Source organism: Ascaphus truei, chromosome 2 (assembly GCF_040206685.1).
Source record: "Ascaphus truei isolate aAscTru1 chromosome 2, aAscTru1.hap1, whole genome shotgun sequence".
NCBI lineage: Eukaryota > Metazoa > Chordata > Amphibia > Anura > Ascaphidae > Ascaphus > Ascaphus truei.
In genome coordinates this window covers 374,599,969-374,620,635 of record NC_134484.1, presented here as the reverse complement: position 1 = coordinate 374,620,635, position 20,667 = coordinate 374,599,969, and the positions used below count along the sequence as shown (strand labels likewise).

The 20,667-nt window shown below is 43.6% G+C and overlaps 1 protein-coding gene across 1 annotated transcript in view; it reads left to right on the top strand.

Moving 5' to 3' along the window:
• The first annotated feature begins 325 nt into the window (after positions 1–325).
• CAPN7 (calpain 7) overlaps positions 326–20,667 on the top strand; it is a 76,405-nt gene continuing 56,063 nt past the window's right edge. Inside the window, exons 1-8 of the mRNA XM_075587080.1 lie at positions 326–1,695; positions 7,933–8,041; positions 10,327–10,484; positions 12,303–12,370; positions 14,444–14,644; positions 14,779–14,865; positions 15,490–15,616; positions 20,347–20,432. Of these exons, the coding sequence (XP_075443195.1) occupies positions 1,594–1,695; positions 7,933–8,041; positions 10,327–10,484; positions 12,303–12,370; positions 14,444–14,644; positions 14,779–14,865; positions 15,490–15,616; positions 20,347–20,432 (938 nt within the window). The 5' untranslated portion in view covers positions 326–1,593. The remainder of the gene's footprint in view (positions 1,696–7,932; positions 8,042–10,326; positions 10,485–12,302; positions 12,371–14,443; positions 14,645–14,778; positions 14,866–15,489; positions 15,617–20,346; positions 20,433–20,667) is intronic.

The window sequence follows — 20,667 nt, the reverse complement described above, 5'->3', positions numbered from 1 at the left end:
ACATTCATAATACATCTAATATACATGTAATTAACAATGTATGTTGTTCTCTTGCAGTCTGCAGTCACTCCTCCCTCTGTCATTTTACACTGAAGGGAGGGAAGAGACTTGCATAGCAGAGCAGGCTGGTGAGGGGAGAGAGCAGAGCAGGCTGGGGAGAGAGCAGGCTGGTGAGGGGAGAGAGCAGAGCAGGCTGGTGAGGAGAGAGAGCAGGCTGGGGAGGGGAGAGAGCAGGCTGGGGAGGGGAGATTCTTACAGCAGTTCCCAGCAGCAATAGAAGATGCTTCCTGCAGTGAGGCACCTGGGCTTGTAGCTTGCATGGTCCTGGCTTTACTCCAGCACAGCCTGGGAAGCAGCAGAGAGCAGCACAGTGAGGAGGAGCAGGAAGGTGCTGTTAATTAAGGAGGAGAGAGCATGACGCTTGTGACTGGTCCCTCCTCCTAAACACGATAGGAACCTCCTACAGGAGCGGAGGAGGAAGTGACAGTGCGTGTCCGACACATAAACACAACACAAACGTTACAACAACAGATCAGTGAGAGATACGCTCCGGAGAGAACGGCTGGGCACATACTGTATTACTCCCGAGGCCGCCCCAGTCCGGACTGCGGAGGGATCCGGATGAAAGCCGCTCTGAAAGACTGACACCGGATTAACGGCATATGAAGAAGAAGAAAAAACAGAACGGAGGAACGACGCCGTAAAGTGACTCGCACCAGGATAATAAAAATCAAAGCAGAACCACCAGATCAATACTACATGACTGGAGCATCAGACACCGGATTAACTGCGCCTCGAGATACAGACTCTGGATTGCCAGAAGGGTTTGTCAGGGTTCTGTAGGAAGATCCACCTGGAGTATTATTACCAACTTCAGACACACCTGCCACTGGATAAGTGAAGACCCCGAAGCAGACCTGCCATGACATTACACAAAACATACCCTATAGACAAACTATGAACTGGGTTATGTACCCTAAACACAGATCTGGCACTTTAGGGTAACCCACACCCTGATGGGCTGGAAACGGAATCATATAATAGTCTTAAAATAGATTGGCTACTTGGGCTTTAAAAAAATAAATCTCTAACACTCTAAACAGAAGAAAACTTCCCAGTAGACCGAGTGAAAAAAGTAGTATTTAGATAAACTGCACCGAAGTCTTGTTGCCATCCTGCCGCCACATAAACACAAATTGGGCACTGGATTAACAGCACCAAATTGAGACAAATCGCAGCCTGTAAACCGGATTAACAGCACCAAATACAGGCAAATCAGAGGCCGGGATCCGGATTAGCAGCACCAAATTGAGCCAAATTACAGGCCGGACACTGGATTAACAGCAGCCAATAGAGAAAAGACACCGATTGTGCATTATACTATCTAAATTATATAGAGACAAGTCACGGACTGGGCACCATATTATCATTGCCTCCTTGCGATAAATTGCACATTTACTACCAGATAACCATTTGTCAGATCTGAACTTTTATTTCCTCTCCGCCACTTTTCTCTTCTGTTCTCTGTTTTTTTGGGGGGCTCTGTTATACTTTTCTTACTCCCCTGTTTCCCATCTCTCTCCTGTCACTGTCATGGATTCCTCTGCGCTGGAGGTGGATGCTGTCAAATTTGCCAAACTGGCGGTGGTGAATGACCAAGGAGGGAAGTACAAGGAAGCTGTGTTTTATTACAAGGTAGGGGACCTCACACACAAACTCTCAGTATATTGTGGCCCTTGGTGAGTATATGACTGGTGCTGGTGGCCCTCATATGATATTAGATTCCCTGACGCTGCTTAGCTTTAGGCTGCGTCTCTGCTAGTGCTGAGCGGGCGGCGCTTGCCGCGGTTACTTACATATATCTATATATGTAAGTCCCCGCTCACGCGGTGCACGCTCGTGCGTGGGCACAGATGCTCACTGGCGCTCGGCGCTTATGTAAACAAAAAAAAACACGAAGGCCGAGTACCCACTAGCCCTGAGCGGGTGGTGCTTACCGCGGAACATACATATATAGGTATATGTAAGTCCCCGCTCACGCGGTGCGCTCGTGCGCTCGTGCACACACGCTCCCCCGCACTCGGCGCTTATGTAAACAAGAAAACCTGACTTTCTAGTGCGCTCAACTATCCGCAATGCCCCCCCCCGCGCGTGTGCGCGCGCAAATGCCAGGACACCCGGCGCGCTCCAAGCATGAGCGCGCTCAGCACCAGCGGGGACTTCATAACTCCTTATACTCCACAACAAGTTTTTTGCTGCTTGTCTAAGACGTGGTTTAGCTGCCTTGGACAAGATATGTATGTATGTACAGTGTATGTCTATGTAGAGGTTATATACCCGGCGAGCCGGTAAATAAGGCACATGTTCAGCCTCATTTAACTGGCAGCAGGATAAATGCTGACTTAACCTAATATGCCAGCCTAACGCTTACCCTAACCAGCACTCTCTCTGAGTCCTAATAATCTGGGAGAAAATCATTGCAGGCAAGAAAAAGGAGAGAGAAGAGGTTAAGGCTACCGGGTAAATAGATACGTTGATGTGTTTATATAGTGCCAATGTACGCGCTTTACAGAAGTAACAAAACAGTACAGGAAAATAATATACAATGTATCACAAGTGTGTTAAACAATGGGAATTAGGGAGTTCCAACCCTACAGGGTTTGCAATCCAAATGGAATAATGGCAGACTAGCAGAATACAATACACGCATGTGCTGTATGATACAGGTGGCAACGGGGAGCCGTGAGAACTTTGTTGTAAAATATAATGTGAACAGTGGTAAACGTGTAGTTGTACCAGTGGGGGTATACTTTATAAACCAAGACCTCCGGTACTTTTTTATTTTCGTATGAAAGAAAGGTGGATATATATTAAAAAAAGGGTGTGTGTATTGTGTATGTGTATATATGTATATATATATATATATATAATCAAAGGCTCCTTACCAGGCAGACCAGAGAATCCAGGGAATCCAAAGTAGGCACAGCAAGGAAGAGACAGCACACTTATTAGCAAAAAGATTTGTATTAGTAAAGCAGGCACAAAACACCAAAGTTTCGGTCCTAAAAACAGGACCTTTATCAAGGGATAAAGCACCTGTTTTCATCTGTATTTGTGTGCCATCTGCTCTGTTACACACACACATATATATATATATATATATATATATATATATATATATATATATATATATATATATATATATATATATATATATATATATATACACGTACACATACACAAAATTCAAGTGTCCGCTCCTTGTGATCTTGGAAAATATATTTTTTTATTGTTAGAAAAAACATCATACACCACCATACATTTACACTATTATATTAATAATCCAAATAGAAAGGGGCATTACTGCCCACTAATGCAGTGGCTGTGTTAAAGGCCCTCGGCTTCACATTGGCCCTTCAACTACTCCAGCCAGGGCATTGACTAGTAATGGTTAATGTAATGTACATAATTTGGTAGACACTACAGAGAAAAGTTAGAAAAATGCATAAAAAGATAATTCAATTATGGAGACACTGCCCAAACAGTGCTAAAAGCAGCTAATCTTGCATCTGTTGGAGCAATATAGCCAGCTGGTTTTGCATTTTGGACAGAACGGAAGTACTAGAATACCAGGGAATTGGAAAAATGTGTGAGTTTGAGCCATTTTTGCCATCGCTCGGATTTGCAGCGCCGAATGAAAACCGCCTCCATGAAAGCCTTTCTCGCGTGGTTTGGAAACGTGAGAAGGGCTTTCAGAATATGGCAACCTGCATACAGTACCTGAGAGAAAAGGGCTCTTTCCACACGGATATGCACTTCTTGCTTGCAGCTACTAGAATAGGCCTCTGTCTCTTATTCCAAAAAGGTGTGCAGTGTGTGTGGTGGCTCACAGTTACTGTATGACAATGCAGTAACCTTTTCAGTTGAATTGGAGGTATTTCGTGTGTGTGTGTGTGTGTGTGTGTGTGTGTGTGTGTGTGTGTGTGTGTGTGTGTGTGTGTGTGTGTGTTAACTCATTTCTCACCAACAGGGTTTATTCTATATCTGCCGGAGTGGTCTTTTGGGCCTGAAAATCCACATTGATTTCTAAAGGCCACTTTGGCAGATATAGAATAAGCCCTAATACATATCCTACACTGTTAACCCTTTCGCTGATGGAGAGGACTGCAACGCAATGCTGTGGCAGTGAAAAGATTAATAGTGAAACCTTCAAGCCACCCTGAAGCATCTCAAAACAGGGCCAAAGGTCACTGACCCATAATCCTTCCTGTGCTTACAACGAAAGAACAAATAATTTCACAAGATATGTGAAAGAAAAAGGTTAGGGACTCCTAAACCACACAAACACATTATATACATTATTGTGTAAAATGCATACTGAATATCAGGGGTGACAAATTTTTCAGTCTGCGCCCCCCAGCTCGTGTCCCCCCTTACCTTGTCTCCGGCGTCATTTAATGCAGCGTTGCCGTGGTGACGCGTCGTCCGAAGCCGTCGGAGACACGGTAAGTGAGTTACAGAGGCCTCACGTGGTCCGCCGGCATTTAATTTAAATGCTTTGGGGAGGAGCGTGGGGCCTCCGTAACCGCCGCACCCCCCTGTTGCATATCATTGTTTTCATTTGTGGAATGATGGGGGGAAAAAGCCAGGCTAGGGACCACAAACTAAGGATTGTATAGACCAGCGGAGCACAAACTTTTTGAGCTGCGCCCCCCTTCTTGCTCCCCCTCGCTTTCACGCCCCCCTCACCTAGTATGGCGGCGTCAAATGACGCCGAGGGGTCATGTGGCGTGACCCCATTGCCATGGAAACAGGCGCGTGACGGCACTCCGCATGACACCGCGGCAACGCGTCTTTGCAGCTCTGCAGGACCCCGGTAAGTGAGTTGCAGAGGCCTCACACGATCCCCCGACATTACATTTAAATGCCTCGGAGAAGAGCGCGGGGTCTTTGCAAAGGCCCGCGCCCTCGCAAAAAAATCCAGCGCCCCCGACTTTGCGCACCGCTGATAGACAACTTAAACAGGTGTATACACTGAAGCTGTAAAATGAAGCTGACGTGCACTCCCCCATGCAAAACTACACCCACAGCGTTAGATATCTGAAAAACATAAGGTAGCTGCCTTTTACACTAGGTGAGTAGGTACTTTATTGCTGCTTTTTAGAGAGGAAAAAAAACCTGCTCAAGCTTTTTTTTAATTTAGGGGCATTTCTTAATTGTTTTAGTTGTTTTCCTTGCTTTCAGGCCAATGCAATTATCTAAGCTGCCGATCAATCCGATCTCCTGTTATCGATCGGCGAAGATCCTGCTTCTAAGGGCACACAATATGGCTGCCTAGGAAGTGGTATAGCGTCCTAAATGGTTGCTATGGCAACCCGAGGAAGCTTAGTACATAAAAAAAATTATTGCAAAGGGCATAAATTGTGGGGGCAAAAATGCAATAAGTATTATCTAATACCACACAACTGATTTTTATATATATATTTTTTAAACCGCTACATGATTTTGAATGAATGGCTGCTTTAATATCTATGATCTCATATCTGTTTCAAATAAATACATGTATGTGTTATATCTCACATATGAAACATAAAGGTTGCAGGTTTATTCCTCTTGAAACCCATTAAAATGCAGAAGCACGTCAGGTATAATTATCCGCAAATCGTGCTGTTAAAGGCTTATTTGTATCCAGTTGGTGTTAGATGAGATCACAAGGAAGTAGAATTATTTTCCACTATGTTAATTTCCTATCTGATTGCTGTGCAGGGAGCCTAAGCTGACAGGTATGTAACGAGCTGGGTGTGTGTGTTTTGACAGCAGCATATTAGGGACACGTGCCCGGACCTTACGTGAAACAACTAGCACACACCTCGCTCTATTCATTTACATGAAGGATAAAATATCCCCTTCTCATTTCCTGTGGAGTCAAAGCAACATGCGTGTTGTACATAGTTACGTTGCTAGTGTTGTCTTAAGAATGATCATAGATGTTGCATTACGTTATCCAAATCTATTTTCAATATGTAAAAGACAAATCAATGTGGCATTTCTTTTTTTGCTCTTGGCAGAAATTCTCACACAATGAATTTAAAATGAATTGCAAGATCCCTTATCCCCATGCTTTTACAGTTTATTTATTATGTGAGTTTGACGAATGGTTTGCAGAGATCATTAAGAGTATGTACCCAGAGAATGGTATAACTTCTAATCGTTTTGTGTGTATGTATATACAGTATACACACAGATGTAGCCTGCCTTACTATCCCCGGCACAGCGGGTGAAATGGCGCAAAACCGATGCGCTGGGGGAGGTGGCAGCCACAACTGTGCTGTGGAGGGTCCATTTCTTTCAATGGGACCTCCCGCAGAGTTACTGTCCGGGCCGTGATCATTAAGGCTGGCTACATCTGTGCATACATACATACATATACCGTACATGCATACATGCACTGGAGTTTTAAAGGCGGTACAATCAAAATTGGTCTGTAACTGAGAAATAGATTATAATTCAGACCTCTGAACCTCATATCTTCACAATTATATGGTTCATATAAGAAGGTAGTTATCATAACTCAGTTTATATTCAGACATCATTTTAACTATGACACCCGATTCAGGAGATCATTTATTAAAATGGACAGAGCAGCCAGTTAGCGGGTGAGTGTCAGAGACTCTCCCCGTATTCTAGCATGGCATTTCTGTGTCTTGAAACTTTTCAGGAATTTGGAGCAAGGTATCGGGTACAGCAAGTGAAAAGGAATTTCTGCTTTTAAATCGGTTAGTTGGGCATTACGCAGAATGTGTATATTTACACGTAGCCTAATTACCATTGTACGACTCATTGATCACAGTCCGTGCTATGCATTTGTGCAACAAACAGGATTTGTGACATCAACCAGAACAGATGTAGCAAGACTCAATGTCTCCAGCGCCGAGGTCAAAGAAACAAAGATCTCTGCCAGAGACATTATCTGCCACGATCGCATTAATCCTCCAGTGCCGTGACCCCCGTGGTCGCATGACTGTGGGTGGCAGCGGCACCAGAGACACTTAGCGTAGTTGGATCTGTATATTCTCTCTCCCCCCCCCCCCATTAACATTTGTAAGGGCCTCCTGGTATTTTTCTTGCCTGCGAGTCAATCAAGAAAGGCGATATGCGTGTGCAATATGAGTAGCAATTTATTTATTTTTGATTGCAGTAGGTCAGGTCCACATCGGCTGTTTAGTTTTAATTTGAGGAGCGCTTGTGTAATCTCCCCTCTAGATACTGTGACAAATTGAAAATTGTGGGCAGTGTTGGGAGTGGGTGGGGCTGTAGTTATTAAGTTCCTTGGTAGTGCCAGTTACTTTGTAGTTTTTCCACAAGGCATTCCTAAAATGGTGGAGCGCTATAAGGTCGTTTGTAACCCACGGAAAGTGGGCCCCCTGTACTCTTATTCAATGTGGCCTACTGACTTTCCCTTTTGTAGATACACTGCTACTTACTTTGGACACGGCATCCAGGCGTTTTATTCAAAGTAGTATTTGATCAGTACATGAAACAAGCATTTGCAAGTGTAACCTGTCTGCTTCCAGAAAGGCCTCCAACACCTTCCAATGTAATGTAATGGGATGCAGTCACTGTTGGTAGCAAAGGGGTTACCCACAAGTCCGCAAGTTGATGATTTTGAACATAGGTTTATTCATTCAAAATCGTCAACCTGCCTTTTGAGGATTTGTGGGTAAATTCTATATAAACCAAAGCATCCATTTGTGCTGAAATATGAGGATTTTCGTCCAAAACAAAGGCCTCAGAGTATATAAAAGTTGTGAGCCACTAAAAGAATGAAGGGAAGATCTGTTGGTGAATAATACACCTACCTGCCTATCGCAGACATGAGGCCATCTGTCAGGAAAAGGGAACCATTGCCTATATATTTCTTGTATTTAACAGGAAGCAGCACAAGCCCTGATTTATGCTGGCATGGCAGGGTCAACGCTGGAGAATATTCAGGATAAGATAAATGAGTACCTGGAAAGAGTAGAAGCACTTTACACTGCAGGTTGGTAAGAACGTTGTATATATGTGTGTGTGTGTAAAATAATATATAAATATATATATATATATATATACATACAGTTGTGTGAAAAAGAAAGTACACCCTCTTTGAATTCTATGGTTTTACATATCAGGACATAATAACAATCATCTGTTCCTTAGCAGGTCTTAAAATTAGGTAAATACAACCTCATGAACAACAACACATGACATATTACACCATGTCATGATTTATTTAACAAAAATAAAGCCAAAATGGAGAAGCCATGTGTGAAAAACTAAGTATACCTTATGATTCAATACCTTGTAGAACCACCTTTAGCAGCAATAACTTGAAGTAATTGTTTTCTGTATGACTTTATCAGTCTCTCTCATCGTTGTGGAGGAATTTTGGCCCACTCTTCTTTACAACGTTGCTTCAGTTCATTGAGGTTTGTGGGCATTTGTTTATGCACTGCTCTTTTAAGGTCCTGCCACAGCATTTCAATCGGGTTGAGGTCTGGACTTTGACTGAGCCATTGCAACACCTTGATTCTTTTCTTTTTCAGCCATTCTGTTGTAGATTTGCTGGTGTGCTTGGGATCATTGTCCTGTTGCATGACCCAATTTCGGCCAAGCTTTAGCTGTCGGATAGATGGCCTCACATTTGACTCTAGAATACTTTGGTATACAGAGGAGTTCATGGTCGACTCAATGACTGCAAGGTTCCCAGGTCCTGTGGCTGCAAAACAAGCCCAAATCATAACCCCTCCACCACTGTGCTTGACAGCTGGTATGAGGTGTTTGTGCTGATAGGCTGTGTTTAGTTTTCGCCAAACGTGGCGCTGTGCATTATGGCCAAACATCTCCACTTTTGTCTCGTCTGTCCAAAGAACACTGTTCCAGAAGTCTTGTGGTTTGTCCAGATGCAACTTTGCAAACCTAAGCCGTGCTGCCATGTTCTTTTTAGAGAGAAGAGGCTTTCTCCTGGCAACCCTTCCAAACAAACCATACTTGTTCAGTCTTTTTCTAATTGTACTGTCATGAACTTTAACATTTAACATGCCAACTGAGGCCTGTAGAGTCTGAGATGTAACTCTTGTTTTTTTTGCAATTTCTCTGAGCATTGCACGGTCTGACCTTGGGGTGAATTTGCTGGGACGTCCACTCCTGGGAAGATTGGCAACTGTCTTGACTGTTTTCCACTTTTGAATAATCTTTCTCACTGTAGAATGATGGACTTTAAATTGTTTGGAAATGGCCTTATAACCCTTCCCAGATTGATGGGCAGCAACAATTGCTTCTCTAAGATCATTGCTGATGTATTTCCTCCTTGTCATTGTGTTAATACACACCTGAATGCTCCAGACCAGCAAACTGCTAAAACGTCAGCTTTTATAGAGGTGGTCACACTTGCTGATGATCAATTAATCAAGGGCATTTGCAATTCCTATGGAAGCAGTAAGGGTGTACTTGGTTTTTCACACATAGCTTCTCCATTTTGGCTTTATTTTTGTTAAATCATGACGCTGTGTAATATGTCATGTGCTGTTGTTAATCTGAGGTTGTATTTACCTAATTTTAAGACCTATGAAGGAACAGATGATTGTTAGTATGTCCTGATATGTAAAGCTATAGAATTCAAAGAGGGTGTACTTTCTTTTTCACACAACTGTAAATGCCTGGCAGAAATACCAGAACATAGAAGAAAGGAGAGAGACATCACACCATCCCAATAATAAAGTCACACTCACAATTCGTAGTTGGATGTGCAATTCACTTTAAACAGCACAAAAGTGTAGTGAAAAAATGTTGCCTTTATTTGCAAAGGAACATGTCACACAGAGAAGTGACGTTTCATGCCCATACACAGCCTTTCATCGGCAGGCCATGTATGTGTTACTTTATTATTGGTATTGTGTGCTGTTTCTCTCCTCTTTTTTTTTCCCTATGTTTATTGTTTATATGTGTGACCACACTTAAAGAGACAAGCACCTCTCCCTATTTTTCTATGAAGAACGAGAGACGTTATTGACTCTAACATTGGATATTTGGGATTCATCCCTTATTTTGTGGCAGAAATACCAGTAACTTCATCAGTGAAAATCTGTGGAACCAAGGCAGCCTTGGAGCTAAAATAAGCGGCAGGAGACCTCCTCAGTAAGAATCATGTAAGAAAAGAATAAGTAAAAAAAAAAAAAAATTGCTGCTTTAAGCAGAAAAACAAACAAATTACAGTTGCTTATATACAGTAATGATTTGTGCCCATCTAAAAGGATGCCATTTCATTCAAATTCACTTACATTGTAGTTGAAGCACAGAATGTTGACCCATTAAAATCGAAGCAGCACTTGGACTTGGAACGAGCCCGTTTCCTCGTCACTCAGGCCTTTGAGGAAGATGATAAAGGCAACGCAGAAGAAGCCATTGAGTTGTACACAGAAGCAGTGGAGCTGTGTCTAACAACGGTAAGTCAAATCTCGGTGGAAATATGGCACAGCAGAGATGTTTTCACCTGATTCAGGTACCTGTGTTCCCAGTCACATGTTAAGAAAAGAGGCAGCACAGAGAAATATATCCTGTTACTACTGTAGCTACAGTACAATGTCCAATATATCAATATTTTAACAAATAAAAAAACCGCTATTATGATCAGACAGTACTAATCTATGCCCAGGACAAACTGAAAGACGAGAGGTAAATCTAAATGTATTACTTCCTGGTAAAACATTTTATAAATAAATAATCTACAAATTATTTGTACCAGGTAAAAATAAAAAGGGAGGGGATATATTTTTTCCCTCACTGGTCGCTGCAAGCGTCATCTGAGAAAGGGGCTCGTACCTCAAAACATGCCATGTCGTCACCCCAGGGGTATGTTGTGTCTTTATATTTTTCTGTATGATTACCCTTTTTTTTAATTCTATATGCTTTATATTTTTCTATTATGGTTGATTTTTTTACTTTGTTACATTGCATTCTTTCTCAAATATTTTTTTGCAATGACATTTTCTTTTGAGTGCATTAAAATATATTGAAATACTCCTTCATTTTGGCACAACATACATTGTTTTTGAATCAGTTAGAATTGTGTTTTCCTTTTGCTCCTTCGGCTGCCTTCCATAGATCATCACGTCTGCAGCTTTTGGCATTTAACTGGTGCAATCTCTGTTTGTATAAGTGTTGGAGACCAGAACCTATTGGCAATAAGTACACTATAAAGATGTGCTTTAGGATCAATATTGCATGATCACTAATTACCTGTGATAAAGGTAAATGTATCAACTCCCTTTCCTCCACTGTATTCAGCATCTGAAGAGTCTGCGTATTATTTTGGGACCAAATAAGTAATGTGGTATACCCTATATTTTTAGGGGGGATTTTTTAGGGCCAATTGGTTTCATTTATGCAATAACCCCTTTATTGCCCTAGCCAAGTTAATGTATCTCCCTTTTAATTAAATCCAAGAGAGAAAAGCTCTTTACTGTATTCTGCATGCAAATATTTGTTATTGTGGATTATACTGCAGGCTCTCAGCTGACTACCAAGGGGTGGACTAACATTTTTAACATTTTGTGTAAATATCGTTACATACCTTTATTTTATAAATACCTATATTAAAACTTACTTTGTAATTAATACATACTGCATGACTTTGTTTTTTGGAGTGCAGACTACACAGCTTTTCTCTCTTGAATTTAGTTAACTGTTAATTCTTGCATGCACCTTTAAACCAGCTCGTTAAACACACATCTTTTAGCTGAGCAAGGGTTGTTTCACTTTATTGGTTTGTCATCTCATTGTGATGCCAGAAGGAATTGGCAAACACATTTGCAGGTTAGTGTATTGCAGAATCCTTTCACACCAGAAAATCATCAATATTCCCGCTTAACCAATATGTGGAACACTGGTATCCTAAAAAACAGCAGTCCCCTCTTCCAGAGTGACATGTTAAAGAGCCGGTTCCAACCTCCAATAATCTCTTCATTCCATCGGTTCTCAGTCAGACCCATGAATAGAGAGGCTCCTTTTGTGGACGGGCTGGCTAGAGGTGGGCTTTGTATTTTATGCTGACATGAGGTATGCAGTTTTAACCTTTTGTGTAGGCCAGTCTTAGGAAAGCAGTATTATAGCTGTGTGACTGCAGTTCCACCTAATTAATAACTTAATTATCAGGTGCAGAATGAAGGGGTACAGATTGCCGGCTGTAATTAGTGCTGTGAAGTGCATTCTTGTTACATTTTGTTTCTTTTCAACACTTCTGTCATTCCTCTGTCTGTTCCTAGTCTAATAAAACTACGGATCAAAACCTACAAACAAGGCTCAACCAGCTGGCTCGGCAAGCCTTAGATAGGTGAGCAAACTATTACGGTATTATTATCACCATTTATTTATAATGCACCAACATATTGTGCAGTGCTATGGGGGGCTGTGAAGAAACGGTACACTTTACCATACACTAGTACAGTAGGTAAGGACGGCCCTGCTCTCAGAGGTTTTGAAGACAAAGCTTTCACTTTTGTGTAGTCAACCGAAGCACATACAAGACAAAGCTGGTTTAAAGCAGCAGTCGCCCCCAAAATTATTATTATTAGTACCTTTATAAGATATGAAGTGTCCTGCGGAGCTCAGCCGTGATTCTCCCATCACCAGGGTCTCCTGGTTGTGAGAAACGACACAACATGTAAATATGGCCACCAGGGGCACTTATAGAAAGTCACAATGTCATCGCATTTCTATTGGTGATCACGGTAGCCATCTTTGTATTTTATACCAAGACTGACCCCGGCGGCCATGTTGTCATCCTTGCAGCAACAACAAAAAATCCCCTGCAAACGGGAGCAATGTGGTTGACTGCTAAAGTAAGCACAGATTCCCCCTTAAAAGAAATGGAGGCGCGCGGGTTGCTGCTTTTACCCTTGACCTGCGTCTGCTAGTGAAACACTCGGATGTGCTTTCGCTTTAAGCTTCACATACCACATTCGTTTAGTACTTAAAAGTCTGCAGCTGGAAGAGATGTTGTGTTGCTCAGTACATTTTGCCATGGTGCATATTCAATGGTGCTGCTTGTCTAAAGAGAGAGGTCCATGTTTACTAAGCAGGGCTTCTACATAAAACACCTTTCGGGGGGCCCGGAACACACTTTCTGAACCATTCCAGTGAATGTGTATATTTACTTAGTTAAGTTATGGTGGGTTAATAAAGTGACAAAAACCCTCCACAGCAAAGCATATAGCAAATGGAAATATTCCTGTATGCCCATTTGCATGTCTTAGACAGGTCTGCAACCCCGCCTTTCACCATTATCACCCATCACACACCACTTCCACTGCAGCAAGGGATTCTGGGAAATGAAATGCAAATGGCTGTGACCATGCAGCAAGCTTAAGCCTATAGGGAACCATGTTAAAAATGGTTTTGAAGCAAAAGGTGACACTGTGTGCCCATTTGAATGTCATTTCCCAGAATACCTTGCTGCAGTGGAAGTGCTGTGTGCTGGGTGATAATGGGGAAAGGCGGGGTTGCAGACCTGTCTTAGACATGCAAATGGCCATACAGGAATATTTCCATTTGATATATATATTAAACAAATATAATATAATATATATATTAAAAAAATATAATATAATATATTAAAAAAATATAATATAATATATTTCATGGAGACTTGGCCGGTCTGGATCTTGAGGGCCTCCTTGGTTTTCCTGGGGTACCTAGTAGGCCAGTTCAGGCCTGATGGTCACTCCATGTTGGCACCAGTTTTATGTAGCACAACTTGCCTATATGGCACCTATAACAAGGGAATGTGTTTCTAAAGGAGCAATCCAAGCAATACCCTACATGTGTGGGTTTTTTTTTAATAATAATAAATCTGTTCTGCAGTAGTAGATAATACTTACTGCATTTTTTTTAGTTTTTATTATTCAACTCTTATTGCCACTTGAAATTAGTTTGAATATACTGATCATCCTTTGATTTATATATATATATCAGGTTTTAACACACTTTCCTATTTGTGATCATTTGTTGCAAACGTTGCCAGCCCTTTGAGCTGTAAACTGTAACAATAGTCAATACTACAAGGATACACTGTAGCTTCTTTGTTACGCTGAAGGATTGATTGAACCCAATGGCCAATGCAGAATCACCCCCAATGGAAGCAAAATCTTTGCTGATCGATCACAGGAGAACGAATCGATCGGCAGCTTAGGTAATTTGTTTTCAATAAAGGTAATTAAAAGCTGCATATATTAAAAGAAAAGATTTTAAAAATAAATGCTGCTTGGATTGCCTCTTTAAGACATTGTTCGCTGGGACATTCTTTATTGGTCATCTGTTTTCTCCCACACACAGTGCCTCAAATTCTTTATTGTAAGGAACGCAAATAATTGACTACAGAATTGTTTGTTTATGTTTTCCATGATAGAGCTGAGTCCCTGAAAGAATCAATGTCCAAATCCTCCGCTAGAGACAAACCAACTGCACCTAAACCAAACCAGCCAGCAAGAACCTTCTTCCCCCTGGGTCCAGACTTTACCCTAAATGATAAGGCACAGCCTGTTAGACACATGCAAATCAACGATCCCCCACGTCAGAGGTACACGGCAGAGGAAAGAGAAGTGCTCAGGTATTAAATTCAGTTACCATTTGTTTCGTGCATAGTAATTCCATGACAACTGAAGGTCATTTCTCCCCAATGCGTATTGCTTTCTGCTACTGTTATGCTAAGGAGATTTGCTTTGTCTTTGTTACAATTGGCAGGAAGACCTCCAAGATAAATGGCATCGAGTATGTGCCTTTCATGAGCGTTGACCTGCGGGAGCGTTTTGCCTTTCCAGTGCCGTTCTCGTAAGTGAGCACTTATCCCTTGTCTATGACAAAGCATTGTTTGTGAATGGAGTGTGGAACGAGTGGTCTTGTAAAGGGACAGCAGCATTGATTGTCGATTTTATATATAAAGATTAAGCTTAGAGCAATACCCCGTACTTGCCTTTTTTTTTTTTTTTTTTAAATTTCCAGTATCTGAACAAGGTCTCTGGAGCTGAACCAGGTTATTTTCAGCTAAGGTGAACCCTTGGTTTCAAAGATTTGCTCCTTTTTTAGATGCCGGTTTTCTTGCTCCCATTGTAGAAATCAAAATGGAATTCAAATTGGCCTCGGTCCTGCAGGCCAATAGGAAGCTGTGACATAATTGGGAGTGACGTTGCACCTTCCTATTGGACGACTTTGCTGGCCATCTTTGAAATGACAGATTTACCAGAGTGATCTCTCTTTGTCACCGACCAGTGTTTACTGTCGGAATACCTGACAAAGCCCCAACCAATCTATATGTCTCCATAGGCCGCACGTATTTGTATATATGTATATTTTTCCATTTCTGCCTTCAATAATATGAAGACGTGATTCATGTCGGATCCATCGAGCAGTAAAGACATTAGTGACAACAATTAATGTTCGTATTTTTAACTTTAGAGACAAGCTTGGCAAATTGGCACTATCCCCCAAACAAAAAGCCATATTTTCCAAGTGGGTGAGACCAGACGACTTAACAAACAATCCTATAATGATCTACACTGTATCAAGCTTCAGTATAAAGCAGGTAATAATTTTGTTCTTGTTTTCTTTTTTACATAGAAACATAAAAAATATTAGACATCAGCGTTAACTCAAATTAGATTCCCATGACATTTGTGTATATCAAGTGATAATATATACTGTATATATAAAACCAGATCTATTAAATAATTGTGAATATCATCTTCCAAAAATATTCTCACTAAGTGTTCTTGCAAAAAATATAACCATCTAAAACAAATTGTAAAGATGTGTATAATAAATAATATAGATGAATAATTAGTCCAACACTCACATAAGTCCCATGCTAAATTTTCAAATCCAAAGGTTAATATGAATATTACAAGAACTGATTCCAACCGTTAGTTTCCAACCTATGGAGTCAAGGCAGCTTCGTTGGAATGGTCATATACTGTACATAGAAAATACCTTTTTAAAAGACAAAAAGAAGCACATGCTACATAGTGTAATAATTTTATCAAATAGAAAACAGAAAGGATGGACTCACAAATATAAGTTTTAAAATTGCTCATAAGAAGAACGGTTGCCGTGATCACTGAAGCTATATATGCAGTCTCGTAGTGAGTTATTGAGACTGAATATCACGTAGCATTCCACATACTCTGCTCATACGTCACCGAGAACAAGCTCCACCTCTTCCGCTTCGGGTTGAATTGGCTAATAACCCTTATTGCTGATCTATGGGTTATTGAAGTGAAACTTCCTTAGTGGCACCTCATTCGAACTGGGGCAAAAATGAATTGTGGAGACAGAAATGAAACGGATGTGACGTCAGTGCTGGCAGTTGAGACCGGGCTGTGTTCTGGCTCAGCCCGACCCCAACACTGACATCACACCCGCTCCACAAATCAGATGCGGCGGCGATAGCCGCCGGCGCCGCTCCTAATGGCCCCCGCTCCCCCCACATGGCTGATGACATATGCGGCGGCGGCGGCGATAGCCGCCGGCGCCGCTCCTAACGGCCGCCATTCCCCCCGCACATCCGCTGCCAAGCCGCGCATGCTCAGTAATCATGGGGACTGGAGGAAAGCCACGCATGCGCAGAAGCGGTTGGCAGCGGCGCCGTTTCCCGCCCGCTGCCACGGCTGTTGACATGTGTCCCCGTCTGCTGCCCGGGACAGCAGAGACCGCCCGACCGGGACAGCCCCCCCCCCCACCCTTTCCTTACCCGAATGGGACCTCCCTCCCAGCCCACACATGGGCCCGCCTAACTTCCACTACCGCTGCCATGCCGCGCATGCGCAGAAGCGGCTGGCAGCGGCGCCATTCAGCCCTCCAGTGACGCGGGCGTTTGCGGGCCCCCCAGGAAGCGGTGGTACAAAAACCCGGGCGCAACCCGCGCGGACCCCCCCCCCGGACCCCTCACACACTGACGGACCCCCCCACACACCGACTGACCCCCCCACACACTGACTGACCCCACACACTGACAGACCCCCCCAGACCCCCACACACACTGACTGACCCCCCCAGACCCCCACACACACTGACTGACCCCCCCAGACCCCCACACACACTGACTGACCCCCCCAGACCCCCACACACACTGACTGACCCCCCCAGACCCCCACACACACTGACTGACCACCCCAGACCCCCACACACACTGACTGAACCCCCCAGACCTCCACACACACTGACTGAACCCCCCAGACCCCCACACACACTGACAGACCCCCACACACACTGCCAGACCCCCACACACACTGCCTGACCCCCCCAGACCCCCACACACACTGACCCCCCAGAGCCCCACACACACTGACTGACCCCCCAGACCCTCACACACTGACCCCCCCAGACCCCCACACACACACAGTCACACGCACACTCAGTCACACTCACAGTCACACGTACACTCAGTCACACTCAGTCACACGCACACTCAGTCACACGCACACTCAGTCACACTCACAGTCAGACGCACACTCAGTCACACTCACCGTCAGACGCACACGCAGTCACACGCACACGCATAGTCACACGCACAGTCAAACGCACACGCTCAGTCACACGCACACTCAGTCACACGCACACTCAGTCACACGCACACTCAGTCACACGCACACTCTCAGTCACGCGCACACTCTCAGTCACGCGCACACTCTCAGTCACGCGCACACTCTCAGTCACGCGCACACTCTCAGTCACATGCACACACTCAGTCACACGCACACTCAGTCACACGCACACTCTCAGTCACACGCACACTCTCAGTCACACGCACACTCTCAGTCACACGCACACTCAGTCACAAGCACACTATCAGTCACAAGCACACTATCAGTCACACGCACACTATCAGTCACACGCACACTCTCACGCACACTCTCAGTCACACGCACACTCTCAGTCACACGCACACTGTCACACGCGGAATTCACACTGCCTGACCCCCCCAGACCCCCACACACACTGACCCCCCCAGAGCCCCACACACACTGACTGACCCCCCCAGACCCCCACACACTGACCCCCCCAGACCCCCACACACAGTCACACGCACACTCAGTCACACACACTCAGTCACACGCACACTCACAGTCACACGTACACTCAGTCACACGCACACTCAGTCACACTCACAGTCAGGCGCACACTCAGTCACACTCACAGTCAGACGCACACGCAGTCACACGCATAGTCACACGCACAGTCAAACGCACACGCTCAGTCACACGCACACGCTCAGTCACACGCACACGCTCAGTCACACGCACACTCAGTCACACGCACAGTCACACGCACACGCTCAGTCACACGCACACGCTCAGTCACACGCACACGCTCAGTCACACGCACACTCAGTCACACGCACACTCAGTCACACGCACACTCAGTCACACGCACACTCAATCACACGCACACTCTCTGTCACACGCACACTCTCTGTCACACGCACACTCTCTGTCACACGCACACTCTCTGTCACACGCACACTCTCTGTCACACGCACACTCTCTGTCACACGCACACTCTCTGTCACACGCACACTCTCTGTCACACGCACACTCTCTGTCACACGCACACTCTCTGTCACACGCACACTCTCTGTCACACGCACACTCTCTGTCACACGCACACTCTCTGTCACACGCACACTCTCTGTCACACGCACACTCTCAGTCACACGCACACTCTCAGTCACACGCACACTCTCAGTCACACGCACACTCTCAGTCACACGCACACTCTCAGTCACACGCGGAATTCACACTTAGTGCAAATAGCTAATACAGGGGATGTGTGCCGAGCACGCGCATTCTAAGTCAAATTTATTTGCGTTTTGTCATTGAGATTGTATTTTGATTTTTAATTAAAACATCACCAACACCAACACAAATACAATTTCTGTGACAAAAGTCAAAGAAGTTTCACTTACTATGCGCGTGCACAGCACACACAGCTTTTTTTTGATCTCTGTTTGCGACTAGCCAACCGAAATTCTAAGAAGTAGTCCTCGGAGACGCGCGAGCAGTGCATGTGGAACGCGACGGGATATTCAGTCTCTATCATTTGCTACGAGACTGCATACTTCTTCTGCAATCATGGTGTCCACTCTTATGAGCGATTTAAAACTTATTTGTGAGTACATCCTCCCTGTTATGTATTTTTTTGTATAAAATTGTGTTACGCTATTGAGCCTGCGCTTCTTCTTTTTGTCTTGCATAGCAAAAGCGTACAGTAATTTTCTATCTAAAACTACCTTGGAAAAACTAGTTTTTTTTTTTCTAGTTTGTGATGCTTGTTATGGAATCAACTTAAGACTTACTAGTTAATGTATTCTATGTTTTGTGATAATCGCATATGTTTGACTGGACAAAGGCCTTTAGTAATGTAAAGCTTCTACAGAGGGATGGTAAAAAATAAAGATTGATCTGTCTGGGTAGCCAAAGTTAACCCTATCACTGCCAAACGTCAACACGTTAAGGACCCCTCTGGGACTTGAAGGGCTAAACCACATTTTCGGGTGGCGACGGAAAAACAACTCTAGTTGCACCTGAGAAGTTTTATGTTGATCCATATCATTGCTTGTTCCCAAAGCTTTGTAAACAATTCTGGTTTTTGTACGGGGGGGCGGAGGGGGAAGGGGAGAAAGCCATTTCAATGAATTTTACATGATTAGGCGAGTGCACGATCTGCGCTGCTGTAAGAAAACATTGACAAGTTTTTTGCAACTTGAGTGTAACATCAAATTAACACCAATTTCAAATTCCGCCTCCTCTGCTTTAGGAGAGCTGAAGGAGTAATTAGCAAATTGATGTCTCAGTGGTTTACTTACATGTGTTCTGGAATGATGCAAGCATTGCAAAGACTGAATGATACGTGGCACAGAGCGCTGCATCAGTTTGAACACATTAGTTATTATTGATAAATGGAATAAATTCCATAAAGCGAATGATGAAGGTGGAACACCCCATTACACATAGTGTAACTTCAAGAAAATGTTGCTGAACCCAGAATGTCCTAGTGGTGTTGTGTGGAGTGTAATCATGGAGTCATACTCACTAAGACGAGGTGCTCCAGTAGACCCCTTACAGCCCATTCACTTGAATGTATGTCTACATGTATGTAATGTTTGTATGGCTGTCATTTGCCATATTTACTATGTCATACTAGAACGCGACACATGAAGTAGCACTGCTTATGTAAAGATAAATACATTAATAATAAATGCCTTGAAATAGTTCATAGGACAGTAATCCATGTTTGTTGGTCTTTCTTTGTTACCAGACAATAGTGTCAGACTGTTCCTTCGTGGCCTCCCTTGCCATCAGTGCAGCTTACGAGAGACGCTACAACAAGAAACTGATTACAAGGTACTTCTAGTTCTCACTAAGGTCAGGGATCACCAAAGCTCGATCCGCGCTTATGCGCACGAGTCGTAAAGTCAATGCCAGAAATCGCTGAGTCAGACACGATAGTGGAGATAGAGCTTTGATGACTCCCGGCCTAGGAGCCTTATTCTATACTGTATCTGCAGAAGCGGCCATATGGCCTGTCTTCGGCCAAAAATCCCAATACACTTCAATGGGCATTTTGGGTCAAAAATTC